This window comes from Cervus elaphus, chromosome 20 (genome assembly GCF_910594005.1).
Source record: "Cervus elaphus chromosome 20, mCerEla1.1, whole genome shotgun sequence".
NCBI classification, from domain to species: domain Eukaryota; kingdom Metazoa; phylum Chordata; class Mammalia; order Artiodactyla; family Cervidae; genus Cervus; species Cervus elaphus.
In genome coordinates this window covers 48,401,602-48,419,897 of record NC_057834.1, presented here as the reverse complement: position 1 = coordinate 48,419,897, position 18,296 = coordinate 48,401,602, and the positions used below count along the sequence as shown (strand labels likewise).

The following is an 18,296-nucleotide window of genomic DNA, read 5'->3' as shown; positions in this document are numbered from 1 at the left end:
ATAATCATATATACATATCCCCTCCCTCTTGAGCCTCCTGTCCCCCTCCCATCCCACCCCTCCAGGTGGTCAAAGAATGAATTTGAGTCAGTTGAACTGAGGTGGATAAACCTAGAGCCTGTTATACAGAATGAAGTAAGTCAGAAAGAGAAATACAAATACCATATAGTAATGCATATATATACAGAATCTGATGAGCCCATCTGTAGGGAAGGAATGGAGATGAAGACATAGGGAACAGACTTAGGGACATCTTCCCATTTCTGATCACAGCAGAACTTATCACTAGGACATCTAACAGTGTTTCTTACATTGCAAATCTTTCCAGGTCCCTTTTCTGTCTCCCTTCGTCACAACAGAATTTCCTAAAGCCACAGTCTGAAGGTCTTTAAAATACAATGTGAGATTCTGTCAAAGAGACTCTGACTTGAAAGTACCAAAGTTTATTTTTTTCCCCTTAAACATTCCTTGCTTCAGAGTGGCACACTAATAATGTAGCACTAATAATGAAGCAAAAGCAATTTTACATCTATTTTATAGACCAGAGCAGGAGCCTGAAGCTTCGGCTTTCTAAAGTCTAGTGTCTGCCCTGTGAATACTGTATTGACTTTAAAGGCTGTCACTGCTTTTCTGTTTTTGCCTTAAAATCAGTTCTTTCTTCCTCTATAATCCATAGCAATAAACCACACACCATATTTTCTTTTCAAGTTGGAGTTATAATATTTTATTTTCTCTTTCAAGTTGGCTTATCCTGTCTGACTCATTTATGATAGCGGCTTGTGATATATGATTGCGCTGCTGTGTTTTGGGGGCACATACCCCTGTAAATATAATGACGTTCTATTTCACGGGCCTGGGAGAAACAGTTGAAAAGCTGTTTCCCACAGTTCCCTGTGTATCAGGCCAAGGGGTCTGCAGGGAGATTTAATAGACAAATGCCACCAAATATTAGGAAACACAACGCTTTTCTACTTCTTTCAAAGTTTTTAATGTGGGATTTACAGAGTTTTATGAAGAGGGTGATGGTGCTACTCATTATTCATTTATTATCAAGGGTTTCACAGGTGGTGCACCGGTAAAGAATCTGCCTGCCAATGCAGGAGATGCAAGAGACACAGGTTTGATCCCTGGGTCAGGAAGATCCCCTGGAGAAGGAAATGGCAACCCACTCCAGTGTTATTGCCTGGGAAATCCCATCAGGAGTCTGATGGGTTACAGTCCACGGGGTTGCAAAGAATCAGACACGAGTGAGCATACACATTGTGTTACATTTGTGTGCAAAGCCATGTGACAGGTTGCAATCACAGAGTGGTGGACAGTCAGTCCTGTGAATCATCTGTGCCTTCCCCAATAAAATTTATAATCAAGGAGAAAAAAGAAGATACATATATATATATTAATGATTACAACATAAAACAAAAAGTTATAAGGTTTTGAATAAAGGCAAAGTGCCATAAGAGCTTAGAGGAAGTAATAATTGCTCCAAGCTAGCTGAAGGGCTCCCAGGTTTCACCTTAGAGGAAGCATGTAAGCCAAGCTGGGAAGGATGCATAGAATTTTAATGAAATCTGCAAAAATGGGAGAAAGGAACAAGGGATGCATTTAAGAAGAAAGCTCTTATGTAAGTCATAGAATTGAAGTGGGAAAGAATGAAGATTTTGTTTTGGCTGCATTGGTCTCAGTTGCATCATGTAGGATCTTGGTTGCGGTGTGTGGACTTTCCAGTTCTTGCACATAGACTTAGTTGCTCTGTGGCATGTGGGATCATAGTTCCTCGACTGGGAACCGAACCTACATCCCCGGCATTGGAAGGCAGATTCTCAACCAGCAGACCACCAGAGAAGTTCCAGAATGAAACATTTTTAAGAAACACTGAAGAGTCTGATGTGACCAGAGCACAGGGTACAAGAAGAGAAGCGTGAGAGAGAAAACAGAGGCTGACCTCAGGTCACATCATGAAAAGCCTTTACTACCCTGCAGACATTTAGTTACTCTGTAGGCAGAAGAGAGCAATATTAGCTATCCACACCAAATTATGACCCCGATTAATGCTTATGCCAACAACTTTGGCTGTGCCTACAAATACCAAGGGTGAGTTTCCCAGGTGGTTCAGAGGTAAAGAATCTGCCTGCCAACTCAGGAGATATGGGTGCTATCCCTGGGTCAGGAAGATCCCCTGGGGAAGAAATGGCAACCCACTCCAGTATTCTTGCCTGGAGAATCCCATGGACAAAGGAGCTTGATGGGGTGGCAAAAATTCAGACACGACTGAGCACGCACACACACACAAATATCAAGGGTAACATGGACAGTATTTTGGAGGAGTAAATCAACATATTCACAACATCAATAATCCCATAGTTCCCATATCAAGAGCCACCTGGTAGATTCAGTATAGTGGATGCTAAGTCGCTTCAGTTGTGTCTGACTCTGTGCGACCCTAAGGACCATAGCCCACCAGGCTTCTCTGTCCATGGGATTCTCCAGGCAAGAGTTAACTTGCCATTTCCTCCTCCACATTCAGTATAAAAAGGGATGCAAATGACAGCTTGCTGTCCTACAGAAGGAAAGATGTGACATGAGATGAATTTTCATCAGGTAGAAAAAGAAGTAAAAAAAAATCCTCCCTTTCTACTCCAGTGGGACATGAGAAGAGAGGTGACAGACAGAAGAAAGGCAAGCAGTTAGAGTGCTTGTGCACTCTGCTCAAACTAAAATCCAGGGGCAGGCTTGGGGAGACTCCGAGGCGCACTGGCAGGTCACCTCCACACACACACACACGGGGAGGCTGCACTAGCACGAATGCAACAGGAAGAGGCCTGAGCTAGGGCTCCCGAGCCTTCCATGGCCCTCTACAGTGGGTCAGGGGCTCAGAGGAGAAGGCACGCTGACCGTGACACAGAGGTGCTGCCGTCCAGACAAGAGCCAGAGGACCTGGATGAAACCTGAGGTGGAGCCGAGCTATCCAGGGACGCCCGGGGCGTCTGACTGAGGCAGGAACACCAAAGCACAAGTTCAATGGTCTCCTGTTGGTGGAGCATATCAACACAAGGAACCCAAGGACCAGCCCAGACCTGGCCCCAGGCCACACCCCTAGCAGAAGCCAGTGAGGACAAGAGAACAGCACAGGGGCCCCCAAGAAACCACAATTAGGACTCATAAACCCCATGGCACCCATCCCTGTCCATGCACTGTACATCTGGAGTAGCAGGGAAGGCTCGTTTGAATACTTCATTATCAACCATACCCTTAATGTTATTTATTTACTATGATCAAATAGGACGGTCAACCTCTGCCTCCCCATCTTAGTTAGACCAGGTCACTGTTGTCTTTTGACTAAACTACTCTAAATACCCTTCAAACTAATCTCTCCTCTTTCACTCTTGTGTGCTAAGTCACCTCAGTCATGTCTGACTCTTTGCAACCCTAGGGACTGTAGCCCACTAGGCTCCTCTGTCCATGGGAATTCCCTAGGCAAAAGTACTGGAGTGGGTTGCCATACCCTCCTCCAAGGAATCTTCCTGACCCAGGGATTGAACCTATGTCTCTTATGTCCCTGTCCAATCTCTTCTCTTCACTCAGCAACCAAAGTGATCTTTGTTAACACACAGCCAGACCATGTCACTCCTTCAGTGCTTACCACTGGACTCAGAATTCAATCCAAGCTCTGCCTGGCCTTGCAGGGTCAGCATGCCCTGGCTCCTGCCTGCCTCTCCATCCTCCCCTAACTCTGGTCCACAGGCTCCAGGCAAACTGAGCTGCTCTCAGAGTTGGAATGTGTCCAACTCTTTCCCGCTCAGACCCCTCACATGCATTCTGTGCTGTGTTTAGTCATTCCAGTCGTGTCCAACTCTGTGACCCCGTGGAGTGTAGCCCACCAGGCTCCTCTGTCCATGGGATTCTCCAGGCAAGAATACTGGAGTGGATTGCCACTCCCTTCTCCAGGGGATCTTCCCAACCCAGGAACTGAACCCGGGTCTCCCTCATTGCGGGCAGATTCTTTACCATCTGAGCCACCAAGGAAACCCATTCTACCCCCAGATTAAAATGTTCTCTTTTCTACTCTTCATATAACTGACTCCTCACCCTAAGTCTCAATCCAAATGTTAACCTCCTGAGAGAGGTCTTCCTTGATTACCCCTCCAAAATAGGGTACTTCTGCCACTCTCTTAACTACATTCTCTTTATTTTTTCCAAATTATATATAATTTATTTGTTTTTTTAACATAAATCAATTATTTAAAAGGAACATTGAAGAACTGATAAATTCTCTTATATTTTTGCTCATAGCTAGTTTATCTCCCATCTGTTGTAGTGGTAAGTCAAAATTTGTACTTAGCCTAACATTATAATATGCATGTTACAATTAAATAAAGTGAAATTTATTTTCAACAATATTAAAGATACATTTTACTATTTACAACAGCATCCATAGAGATTTGGAAGGAAAATATATATCTATATATTATAGATAGATATATGTAAATATAGATGTGGGTTCAATCCCTGATTGGGAAGATCCCCTGGAGGAGAAAATGGCAACCGACTCCAGTATTCTTGCCTGGATAATCCCATGGACAGAGGAGCCTGGCGGGCTACAGTCCACAGGGTCGCAAAGAGTCAGACATGATTGAGCATGCATACAGCCACAGCCAGCCAAGATGACATGCTATTTGTGTTCAATGAATGCATAGAGTGAGGGAGTGAATGAATTTCATTCATTGGTGAAACAGAAATCACCAGTCTCAAAGCCATAATAAACCTTAGAGAATATAGACCAAACAACTCCGCCAATCCTATTTGCTTTCACTATAGGGATTACAGACAAAAATCTTAAATGCCTTTCCCGTCAGGACAAGGTCTATTAGTAACTTCCATTGTAACTAAAGCTATTCTACAGCAGTTGTGTTCAAACTTGGTCCAATGATAATGAGGCAATGTGGAAAATATAGAGGTTATGGAAGCATTTTTCTTCACTGATTTTCTTTCCATAACCTTATACTGATTTGTGTAGTCTGAGTTATTGAAGACAATGGCACATAAGGGGGTGGTTATGGCTTGCCACTATTCATTTTAATCATTTTCCCCCACTGTTTTGCCTAGTGACATAGATGCAGTTAATAAATCAGGTATACCTCACCATGCACACTGCAGACATAAAGAACACAACCTACAAAGAAAATCTGAATATCCTCAGTATAATTTCACCAGACCAAGGCTCAAAGGGACTTCCCTCATTAACATTCACTTATTCTTATTTTTTTACCAGATTGCTTGAAAAGTATTCCATCAGGATAAAAAAATTTTAATCCAATATGAACAAAAATTCTATACTAATTTGATTTCAAAGTTAAGGCAAAACTGGCTCAGTAGTTCAGGGTATAATGAGTGGCTCAGAAATCCTATTGGATTTGCTTACACAAACCTGGCCTGGCTGTAGTTTCAGACTTCCCATACAGTTCATGTAGCCAATTCTCATCAAGAAATAAGACTGTGTTACCTGAGGAAGACAGGGCTGTGCCATTTTGAAATCTAGTTTCCTATTTGGAGACAAAAAAAATCAAGGTCTTTTTCCCTTAGAGAGGACAAAGACTCTGCAATGGAGATTTCCTGCTAATTCCATGAGGACATATATTGGCATCAGCTTCTTCCAAGAAAAAGCATTAAGGGTAGAATCACCTTTATTCCCACTTCTACCACGTTGTCCTCCTCAATGAGAGTCTGGGCATCGTGTACTTTCCTCTCTGCCATGGGCCTGCCAAGTTGGCACTCCAAGAGCAAATAATAGCAATAATAACTTCAGTATGTTAGTAGCCCTGGGAGTCTATGTGTCAGTCAGCAAGGATGAGTAGAAAGAATGGGCAAGAAAAGCATCAATTATTTCATGAAAATAGAAACTCTTTCTTCACATGCCACTCCTAATTATATGCAAAGAAGCAGAATCACAGATACATCAGGAACCTGGTAGTAGAGGTATGTTGGCTAATTATCCATTCAGTCATGTTCCAAGCATGTAGTCAGCGCTGCATGGACTATAAATAGCTTAGAATTATGGAGATGGAAGAGTCTTTCCTTCTAATTAGTGGTTTCAGTTTCAGGGCATCCCTGGTGGCACAGTTGGTAAAGAATCTGCCTGCAATGCAGAAGACATAGGTTCGATCCCTGGGCTGGGAAGATCCCCTGGAGGAGAAAATGGCAACCCACTCCAGTATTCTTGCCTGGGTAATCCCATGGACAGAGGAGTCTGGCGGGTTACAGTCCATGGGGTTGCAGGAGTCAGATATTACTTAGTGACTAAACCACCACCACCATGGAGATGGAAGGGTCCTTCCTCCTAATTAATGGTTTTGGGGCTTCAAAATGTCACAGGTCAATTCTAAATCCTCCCCTTCCACCATGTGAAGAATCAATATTGATATTGCAAATTTTTTATTCTACCAAATGAAGAGAATTAATAGCTCCCCACTATCTCTTCCTGCCATCACTATTTCTTAAAATAAATGGCATTTTAATAACACATTGAAGCCCCCAAAGACAAAACAACTTGCTCAAAGTGACACAGGAAGCTAGTGGAGAATTTAGGACTAAAATCCAGGTCTCCAAATATCTAGCCCTTTGCTGTATGTGGAACAATGCACTGCTTTTCCCTAGGAAGGCTGGACAACAGTACAGTTCATTTCAATTCCATTCCTTCTACTATCCTTCCTGCCATGTGCTCCTCCAGACAAGTCCCCGAGAACAATGAGAATCTATCCCTGACTCTTTCCTCTTTCCTTACTCATAGCCCTCCTTAACCGTTCCCTTAAAAAAAAATGAAGTAAACAACTTTGCTTTAAGATATTATTTGTTCTCAATCTAGAAGACTGAGGAAATAAAAACACAGTAATCACTGAATGCAACTCACAAAAGAGAAAAGTTTATGCTACCCGGCATCTTCATGACAAGTTTGAAAATTATTGGTACATAACAGATCTGCCTTACAGGATGCAGACCTCTAGATTCCTGGGGGAGAGACCCAAGGTTAGTTTGCTTTATTAGAAGGCACCGTGTTATATTAAATCATATCTACACAGCCAAAGGGAATGTTAAACAATCATGCTTATTGATTTATCCAGGGAATGGAGGCTTGTTAAACAGGCAAAAGCTGTTATCTGGATTTTAAAATGGGTGGAATTGAGTATGACTCATCTATTTTGAATGTCAGCACATCATGAATTCACCAACGTGACAGGAGAACAGAGAGATCAAAGTAGTTACCTATTGAATGTAATTCCTTCGAGAGCCCACGTACCTCCTCCAGTCCCCAAGAATCCTCTCTCTCCTTAATAAGAAATTTATTCTTTAAGATTGCCTCTATTCCCCACTATCTTTCATGCCTGTGCAGACCCAGGCATTTAGCAATGTAGGCTGACTACTCTTAATTAGATGCCAGGTTTATGTCAGTGACAACGCATGTCCCTTCATCTAGTCCTGGTGAGGTCAGGACACTTTCAGGCCAGGAAACACAAGATGAGAGGAAAACACAAATTGTGTGACCTTGCTCAAGGTCACACAATTTGCCAATAAAAAGGTAGAAACCAAACAGATATGTCTACTACCAAATCCCATGAGCTGAGTCATAGCATCCTACCCACGCCAAACTACCACTGCCCCTACTCAAGTCCATACGTGGGCTTCCCTGGTGCCTCAGTTGGTAAAGAATCTGCCTGCAATACAGGACACTCAGGTTTGAGTCCTGGGTTGGGGAAATCCCCTGGAGAAGGGAATGGCTACCCATTCCAGTATTCTGACCTCGAGAGTTCCATGGACAGGGGAGCGAGGCAGGCTATAGTCCATGGGGTCACAAAGAGTCAGACACGACTGAGCAAATTTCACTTTCTTTTTCAAGTCCAGATATAGGCAAAATATTTATATGAGTAGAATGTACTCAGATGCTGGAACATTGTCTATGAAATGCAAAGGAACTGAAAGAGATTTCAGGCTCATGCTTGGTCTTCTTTCATTGTCGCAGTGAGTTGTAGAGTTTTAGCTTTAGCTTGGGTTACAGTACTGACTCTTTTGGCCTCTAGAATGGATCTCAGTGAGGCAGTGGGATGGTCATTCAACAGTGTTCTACTTTGCTCTACAAGCTACATTCTAGAGCCATATTTATTGCCACATCTCTCCACCTGCATGAGAGGTAATGATTAAAATGGTGGCTGGTGTAGTCTTGGAAAAAATTCAATTATTCAAAGAACTTATATTTCCCCTATTCTGTAATACAATTAATCCCAAAGTTCCAACTGCTCCAAAAGTCATGTTGATACTGTGGCTCTATCCTATATCAGAGCTTAAAAAATCTTGATTATTAAAGTTTTTTGTAAGAACCCTCCATGGTCTCGGCAATTTTACTATCTGAGGGTTTGAGAGAGTTTAAGCAATTTTAAATAGCACCCATCGCAAACTAAAGCTCTTCTACTTAAGATCAAATGCAGCATCTAAAAGGAAAGTCTGAAGTTGGGAACACTTTACAGCTGCTGAGAAAGTGCAACAACCATACAGCACTTAACCTTTGTATGACTAAGGGATTGTTGTATATCAAATTCCCCTAAGCTAAAAAGTATCCAAGGAATCTTACCAGGATGTACTATCAAAGGTAGAAAAAGTTTCTATATGAACTGAAGATTGTGTAACACACCTTCACCTGCCTGGCACATAGTAAGCCCTCAATAAATAAATGTTTCTTTCTTTGTTAGAGCACAGTGCCCAATATAAAAGGTATTGAGTTCTATAGTATAAGTCCATTTTGTTCCAAGGAGGCCCAAAATAAAAGTATGCAGAGTTTCAAGTAAAATAAACAAGCAAAAAAATCTTTGCTTTGGAAAAGAATTCACTGTAGGATCCTATTAATTAGATAATTTACCAAAATGTGAAATGCAATCTAACTTACAAAATGAGATTCATATGCAACTTTTAGAAAACTGCATAAAGTGAGACAACTTGTAAATCCATCAAGTTATTCTCTTCAAAAAAAAAAGAATGTTTTTTAGAAATGTCCACAGTAATCCTAGACTTGGCCTCTCTCTTCCTCTCCCCCACCAATTGGCTAATTCCTATGTGTGTCTGAACAACAGAAAAATCTTCAGTTCTTCCAGGAAAACTTCCCTCATTTCCCACACCAAACAAAACAAAACAAAACAAAAACAAACCAAAGCAAAACAAAAAAACACCCTGTCCACATCTCTGTTATTCCACTGTATTATCATTATGTATTTATGTGTCTTTCACTCAACTTGAACTCTTCTTTGCTTAGGGAGAAATGAGATTAAGAAATGAGCCTTAATCGGCTAAGCTTAGAATATTATAAGTTCTCAATAAATATTAACAGAATGAATACATTACTGACATCAAATCATACAGATCTTAGGGTGTGGCTGGTGAGCACATGCCAACTTCGTCTGAAAGTATAAATGGGAGTGGTGAGTCTGACATAGAGTCTGAGAGGCTCGATGACTTTGATGTAGCCTGATGGAGGGCTCCACGGAGAGGATAAAAGGGAAAGAATGAATCAAACCTCAGGAATTTCAAGTGATGGGGAACATTTGCCAGGATGTAGTAGAGATCATGAAACATGGGTACGAGTACAGAGAGACCTGAAAATGACTGAGGTTTGGTCCTCTTGGTCAAAGATCTCGTCTCTGATCTAAATCTAGACTCTGACAGCTGCTACCAGGCATTACCGCCTTGTCATCACCAGCGCTGTCTGTGCGCCACCAGCCCGGCGGCTCTCACCCCAGCATTTCAGTGCCATGGAGAAGGACTAAGCAGTTCTTACAAAAGCATGAATCAACTCGTTTAAAGGCAGCTGCAGCAGGCGACTCGCAAAGGCAGCCTCTTACCTGCTGGTTCTGATAGGCTGTGACGGTGGTGAACACTGTCTCAGGAAAGTTGAATGTCTTCACGCCATCCCCAACGGGGACGGGCTTGGTGGGGGAAAGGTCACTGCTGAAATCCTTGCGAATCACGTGAACTCGAGGCTGGTATTTGTGCATGGAGTGAAGAATGATCTGAAATGAGAAGGGGAAACATGACTACAGGGTTGACTCTAAGGTCCCTACACCTCTTCTAGCTCTTATGCAAACAAATTGCAGGATAAAAGCATTATAGGAAGAGCACAGATTGGAGGTGAGATGTACAGGGAACTGGAAATCGGTGTACTTGCCCATGGCTGGAAGGACTAAGTGACCGGAGCGTCACATCACATAGAACCCTGTGGCAGAGCATCTCAATCATAGGTGATGAGTGCACTGTGTCTTCTTCATTTGGATAAATACTGAGTGAATTGGTTCTGATACCAGTAGACTCCACTCCACTAAAAGGTCTCAGAACCCCTGCTGTGTGACTGTTGTTCCCTCCTGCTTCACATCTTCCTCATGGGCTCATCTGTCTTTAAATTTTACAAGCCATCATTTGCCCTTTGTTATGGATTTTATGGACATCCTCTCATGTTATGTGAGAGCAAAGGGTATATGGGTGTTCTCTCTTCCTCAGAAAGTTACCATTTCCAGAAAGATAGGAACCATGATTTTAGCTTCTGCAGTCTTCTTCCATAGCATCCAGTGTGGATTCTGGCTTTCAGTGAAAATTCAGTGTGTTAACAGCCAAAATTAAACCAGGGGCACCAATTACACCTGGCCAGCCTTAAGACCTAGTCTTCTCTCATAAACTTATAAATTTCTTGACCAATCAGCCAGAACTGCCCCTACAACAGTTTCTCTGAGTTTATTGCCCTCGGAGGATAATATGAATTATATGATATGAATAATAGGAATTACTCTACTAAATGTTATGATTTATCTCAGCATTTTGAAATTCGTCCTGTGTTTCTCGACACACAGTGTCTTGACTTGACTTGACAGTGAGTTCCTAGAGCACAAGAACTCTGTCTGATAAACACAACCTGATACATAACAGACAGTTGCTAAAAGTTAGATTTGTAACAAATGTAATTTAACAAGAAAAAAAAGCTTTTATGCTTGCTTAATTACTTAAAATGACTCAAAACAGCATAGAGATTCTTTTTTACCCATTTGAAACAGCCTGGGACTAGTCAGTTCTAGAGCAAAAAAAGGGAAAGAGGAAGGTAGAGGAGATGGGGTTATTTGACTCACATGTCCTTGATCATCCAATTCATTGTTGGTCAGCTTGAGTTTGTCAAAACTGACCACCTGTCTCATCCAAGTATCTCCAGAAGCTAGAGAATCAGGGTGGATATAAACTCTTGGGGGCACGGGGGAATCAGCGTTGCCAGCCACCATCCACTTGGAGCTGTGATACACATATCTGAGACAGAGAGGGAAGAAAGAATTCAGAGACAGATGCAGGGGAGGAGCAGAGACCCGGAAAACAATTAGGGACAGGAGGGAGGAGACACAAATGAGAAAAAAAATGGAGGAGGGAGGATTAAACAGAGAATACAAAGGAGCAAGGGAAGGGTGGATAACCAGGGAAAATGAAATAGAGATGGAAATTGGAAACAAGATGGGTGGGGGAGGGCAGAAAAGTGTTGTGGTTAATGATCAAAGCTGCAGCTCTCACAAGGAAAACATTCTCACAGTTCCTTTTCTTTCTTCTTCCTCTCCTTGCCTTGCACCCCTGTGTGCACACAGGCATCCTGAACCCACGTGTTTAGCTATGGAAAAGGTATTTTACTGCAACCTTTCACCTTTCAAATGCAAACCATATAATCCATTGGCCACTTGCTCAGGGTTTGGTCCCTTATTAAAAACATCTTCCATATTGTCCTATAAAACACAGCCATGTGCAGAGACCCTCCAAGCCTCTCACTTGTTAACCATTTCCTAGCCAAGACTCTGAATTTTGAAGCATTTTGATGAAAACTTAGTTTTAAACATCCACATTATTTTCCCACAAAGTCACTGGAATGAGACTAGGTTAATCAAACACAACTAACTGGGAAGTCTTGGTGTTTCTGGGAATGGCTGCACTAAGATAGTGGTCTCCATTTTCACTGAAATGAAGTATGTTTTTAAAGAAAGGAGCATCTCCCCTGCTAAGTCCAACAACAAGACCACTTTTTTCTTAACCAGCACTCCCTCTAACATACAAGTAATGAACTTCTCTATTCACATCTAACCTCCAAATTCATGGGCTTAGGGCCAAGTTCCGAAATATCTCAAAAATGAGCCATGACTCACTGATGTGATTGAGAACTCAGGAGATCAATCAAGCCACAACCGGTTTCCGACAAGAAGTGAGACACATGGAGACTATGTTGCCTTTTAATGGCTTTGAAGGAAAGTTATTTAGCAAACTTGTTCATAATCCATATTAATTACCAATAATTCCCCTAAATAGATATTCTTCTTGAGGTCTTACCCAATTCTCTCATTCTTCCTCTCCATCAATAACAGGATAATCCACCATGTATATGATTGAATATACTATACTAATGCACTTCTCTGACCACTTTTCAAAATAAATCATCTCAGCTCACTTAACCAAATCATTCAATACGTTAATCACTTGCAATGTTAATTGAATTAGTTTTAGACTTAAGATCCATTTGATTTTTGCTGACATACACTATACAATCCCACTTTAAAAAAATTGTTTATTTTTTGTTTTTTAGACTGTGCCATGTAGCATGCAGAATCTTAGGTCCCTGACCAGATATGACCCCCTGCAGAGGAAGCTTAGAGTCTGAACCACTGGTCTGGCAGGGAAGTCCCTATATAATCCCAGTCTTTATAGAAATGTTAGGAGGATCCAGACCAAACCATTACTGGTTCTGATTCCCTGCCTCTCTAGTGACTACTTCCTGTCTGGTGCTCTGCCACAGGCGATTGGCATATCCTCTATCCTGTTCCCCATCCAGTACATTGTACAGTGCACTGTTAAAACGTGTCATCTAGTGCACTTACAGAACATCCCGGGTGCTGGTGACGCCCACAATTCCACATGCCAGTCGTCATTACCTGTATCTTTTATTGTCCACAGGTACAATGTCCATTGCTATGTAGTACTGCTGGTGTGGATCCAGGCCAGTGATTTTCACTCTCATGGCAGGAAACATCCTCCTGTGATGGCAAACAAGGCAGGAAGCTCAGCAATCAGAGGGGAAGAAGTAGCAGGAGCAAACATTTGATGAGTCTCTTCTTAATAGGAAGCACATCAATATCCCATATCCTTTAATTCTCAAAGTTGGCTGGTTTTTTTTTCACTTTGAAAATTACCACTATCAAATATCCTGAGAATTTACACTGCTGAAATAACACCTCTTCTGAACTTAAATTGAACTGTTTGATTATTCATATACTCAAAGATCTCATACCATACCATGCTTTACATTATTAATCTTTAATGTGAGATAGATGGAGAGACAAGAGATAGATAAAATGCACGTATATACATTCCCTATTAGACTGTAATATTCTTCTCTTTTTTTTGGCTGCATCATGCAGCTTGCAGGATCTTAGTTCCTCAAACAGGGATTGAATTGGGCCGCCTGCAGTGGAAGTATGGAGTCCTAACCACTGGACAGCCATGGAATTCCCTAAAATATCTTTAAATATACTTACACTTTTATACTTAATACACTTGAATAACTTATATTTTTATTCCCCAAGTAGCTTATCACAGTTAATTGCAGTGATCATGAAATACTTTTTGATTGTCTACTTGAAAATTACCACTCTCAAAATAATATCTCAAGAAAAGAAGAAAAGAAGGAAGGTGCTACCAGTTCTCAAACAAAGGACCACCAACGTTTTTTTTTTTTTAATGCATAAAACTGTAGAAAAATTTCTGCAAGTTCTCAGGCTGTCAACGTGTGTGTCAGAGGAAGGACCCTGTGGAATAAGAAGCAAATACCAAATGAATTCTAGTGGCCTCTGGGCAATACCTTGTTTCTACCACAATGGCTTGTTAAACTTGCCAAAGCAAGCGAGGTCAGGATATGGCACTTTACAACTACCCTCATAATTGAAGAGGAGGAGAGGGAGCAGCCCCAAAGAGGTATTGAGTTTCAAGGAGACTAAAATAAAATTTGCCATTCTTCTTTAACCATAAGAAAGAAGAAAAACATCAGGCTATTTTGCATGTCATTCATTTAGGAGCCAGACATAAAAAGTGCTCAGTTTTTAAAAAATGTGGATTGCCCTGAATGTGCTCTAGGGTACTTGTACACAAAATGCTGCATTAAGTTTAGCCATCTGGGGCCAGTTAGTTGAACTGGGCAGAGCACGGTGCTAATGAGGTCAAGGTCACAGGCTTGATCCACATATGGCCTAATTGGCTTTGCTCCATTTCACAGCCATAGACCATACCCTGACCCCAGACAGTCATCTCACAAATGTGCACCGGTTGTTTACATGAGGGGCTTTCTGTGCTAGTCACACACTCTACTACTCATCAAAAATTACTCAGAAAACAAAGGTCCTCTGGTATTAGGTTGGTGACATCATAATCTTGTTTGAGGTTAAAGCACAAGAGTGACCATAGATCTTCAATAGAAATGGTGGCTATTTCTTAAATATTTGCAAAGAATAATGTCAGTATTACCAATTCTTCTTTTTCACTTTATAACTTTCAGAAGCTCCTATTGGTATTCCAGTTTTAGATTTTTTTTCTCTATTCTTAAAGTTTAATTAGAAAGTCTTCTATTTTAGTATTATGGTGAGCTAACAAAATTTTATTGTAGGCTGCTCATAATGACTAAATCTATCATTCACTGTAGGTGAGGCACTTTGATTCACATTAACTCTTTCCAAAAATTTGGGAACCTTGGTATATACATTTTTTTTTTTTGGTATATACATTTATAGATCATTAATTCCCTTCTTAAGAACCATGACCTATGATTGCCCTGTCTATATAAATGTTTGGAGAACATCTTTCTGGGGGTAGAAAATCCTCTCTCTTACTACCTGAGATAAGAAAATGTGGTTTCTGTCAGCCAGCAACAGAGGGATACACTACACTGAAAGAGATGAATTTATTTCCTGATGACTTCAAGAAAAAGGGTCAGATGGTTTTAAATTCAATATCTGTTTTGTCTGAAACATTTATATGACCTTGAGTGGAGAAACTACCTGTTTTTTCCCAGTACTTAAGTTCTAAAACGAATGAACTGTATGGCTCTTGATAAGTCATTTAAATTCACCATCTATAAAACAAAGGAAAAGAACTAAACAATCCTTACACTGACTTCTTGCTTTCAATTCTATGCTGATATTTGAATTCTCTCATTAAAATCTTACCAAAGTTGCTGTTTCTTTTTGTCAGTATTTTAGCACAGAATATCAAGCAATGTCATAACACCCAAGGAAAAATTAATCTTTCACATTCACAAAATGAGATGAGTTTAGTTTTCATTTTATGCCTAAATTTAGGTCAATTTTTTGGACTTCCAAACCCATTAATCCCTACAAACACCTCTGTCCATGGTGCTGACCATGCAGGTTCTGTAGACTACAGTAGTTCTGAATCAACAAGTTTACAGTTTGGAATGTGAAAAGAAGTAGATGGTGACTAAGGTCTGAGAGGGAAAAAGACCAGAGAGGCACACATAACTAATAAAACGGAAACTGAAATTAAAACTGAAAAGGACACTACATAGGAAGAAAAATGAAGTGAAAAGGAAAGAATCAGTTTCTGGGGTGGGGAGGGAATGAAGAAAATTTACAGAAGAGAAAGACTTCTTTGCATGTTTCTGAGTGGTTCCAGAATTACTTGAGCAGAGTTACTGATCGCAACATTATTAGCTGAGGCAATCCAACATGGAAGCAATGAATATAGTTTCTAAACCTAAACAAAGGGATATGAACAAAGAACAAACTGTAGGTCTGTGCTCAGAATGCCTGGATATATTCAGGTTGCTGTTGTTTAGTCACTGAGTCGTGTCTGACTCTTTTGTGACCCCGTGGACTGTAGCCCACCATGGCTACATGGCTCCTCTCTCCATGGGATCTCCCAGGCAAGAATACTGGAATGGGCTGCCATTTTCTTCTCCAGGGGATCTTCCCAACCCAGGGAGTAAACCCACATCTGTAAGGGCAGGTGGGTTCTTTAGGCAGGTTCTTTAGCACTGAGCCACCTGGGAAGTTCATATACTCGAGTACCAAAGTGAATTTGTGAAGGCAGAGATACAGAAAAGAAAACACTGCAGAAGAAATCATGAAATGACATCACAGGAGAGTTGTCAAGGAAGTGTTTGAGTAAACTGAATTCATTGATGTGCAGGGAACAGGGAATGATATCAGGAACCAATGTGATTAAAATACACAGACATAATGTTAACCGTAGTAAGTAAACTGCCCCCAAAAGAAAACTGGAAAATCTTTTAGACAATAAAAGTAGTATTTCCCCTCTCACCAAACTAATGCCCTTAACAAACACTAAGAAAAAGAGTAAAAATATCTTCCTTGAATTGCTGTTTCTGTCCAAGTCATAATATCTCAAAATGTAGACTGAAACTCAAGCAACAAAAAAAGATGGCTTTTGAAAGTAATTCTGAATAAACAGCAAAGTCTTACTATATAGCACAGGGAACTATATTCAATACCCTGTGATAAACCATAATGGAAAAGAATATTTAAAAGAATGTATATATATATGTGTGTGTGTGGGTGCGGGTGTGTGAATATACTGAATCACTTTGCTGTAGAGCAGAAATTAACACATTGTAAATCAACTATACTTCAATTTTTTAAAAAATAATTCTGAAAGGTATTTCAATTACTCAAATTGCTCCTCCAAATAAAGTTTTTTTTAATGATTTTATTCTCTACTAAAACTTAAAGAAGGAAGGGGGTTTACAGTGGAGGATGAAACTGAATAAGACTTCTGCGGTTCATTTTAAGATCATCTTTTCGTAACATCTTATTGAGAGGGTTCTCTAAATGCATAATCAAGTGAACTAGACCCAGTCAAAACATGCTTTTGCTTTAAATGTCCATGATTCACAAAGACAGTTTACAATCAGTGAGGTGAGTCTTTTTGGTCTCTGTGATGTGAGACTACGTGGATTGACTTTGTAAATATGAAACCAGTATAACTGTTTTAATTTCAATGAACTATTCTTATACACTAAAAAATTCAGTACAAATTTATTTTCATTTGAATTCAAAGGGCAGAACAGATATAAATACTTAAGACAACTGTTTTGGAGCCAAACAGATTTGTGTAGAATTCTGAGCTGTCCTTTACTACCTGTGTGGCCTTAGTCAAGTTAATTAACTTCTTCCAGCTTTTGCATCCTCCTCTATATATGGGATTATCATATCCTCCCTCAAAGGACTCCTGTGAAGTTTAAAAAATGTAATACATGTTGAATATCCAGCATAAAACAGATACCTAACTCTGAACATATGTAAAGATACCAATAAAGAAGTAGCTTAATTAACAGTGTTTATCTCAAGAAATGCTGTGTTTTTAAGACTTTTATCATCCTACCTAAATCGTTTTGAAAGAGTTTCCAGCAGGTCCCATTAAAGTGATAATTTCAAGCCAACAGTAAAACACAAAGAATCAATCAGCAGAGTTCCAAAAATGCACCAAGCCCAAATTTTACCAAAAACAAAATTCTTACAGAAATATCTGGCTGATTTAAATGCCTTAGAAGATGCAAGCTTTTTCTCTTGAAAACACTGGTTGGTGAAGTAACACTAGCTTTAGTGATCTATTGTTTGACTGTTATGTACCATGGATCTCTAGTACTGGCTGGAACACATTTGCAAGCAGAAAATGTTTGTGAGGGTAGAGGTGATTTAGGTTTGAGTGATCCTTGGAGGAAAATAGCAAAATCCAATAAACACAAAAAAAGCATTTTATCAAGATATCCAGATGCTGAAAAGTGAATGGGAGTGGCTTTGTCTTCACCAAGGCCATCTACCACAAAAAAATAAAAAGAAAAATGTAACAGCTCCTAAGTTTGTTCTCCTGGTCTTTGAATCTGGCTATTAAAGAATTGTCCTTACCTGCCTGCTTTGGTGATAATCATCTCGGTTCCAATGTCATGGAACCTCTTCCAGAGGTCAGCACATTGTAGCTCCACCTGAATCTCTTCCATGGAAGACATGGCAGCAGGCACGGGGCCTGCAGCACCAGGGCCCAGGTCAGCGTGAGTGTCAAAGGAGCAGGAAGTCCGCTCAGTGAGCACCTCGGAGTCGGAACCTGTGCTCTGCTCGGAATCTGCAAAATAAACAATTGAGCCTTAGGTGAGAAACTGCTGACTCCCCCCATGCCCCTGGCCTCAAAAAGATGGAGGCAGGGTGGGGGGCACGATGGGGTGGGGA

The 18,296-nt window shown here is 40.6% G+C and overlaps 1 protein-coding gene across 2 annotated transcripts in view; it reads right to left on the bottom strand.

Annotated features, from left to right (window-relative positions):
* TBX15 (T-box transcription factor 15) overlaps window positions 1-18,296 on the bottom strand; it is a 123,049-nt gene that overhangs the window by 31,621 nt on the left and 73,132 nt on the right. For both annotated transcript variants that reach the window (XM_043878996.1, XM_043878995.1), the window contains exons 2-5: window positions 17,979-18,192; window positions 12,978-13,079; window positions 11,151-11,322; window positions 9,879-10,046 (exon numbers count right to left, since the gene is read on the bottom strand). In XM_043878996.1, the coding sequence (XP_043734931.1) occupies window positions 9,879-10,046; window positions 11,151-11,322; window positions 12,978-13,079; window positions 17,979-18,079 (543 nt within the window). In that variant the 5' untranslated portion in view covers window positions 18,080-18,192. The remainder of the gene's footprint in view (window positions 1-9,878; window positions 10,047-11,150; window positions 11,323-12,977; window positions 13,080-17,978; window positions 18,193-18,296) is intronic.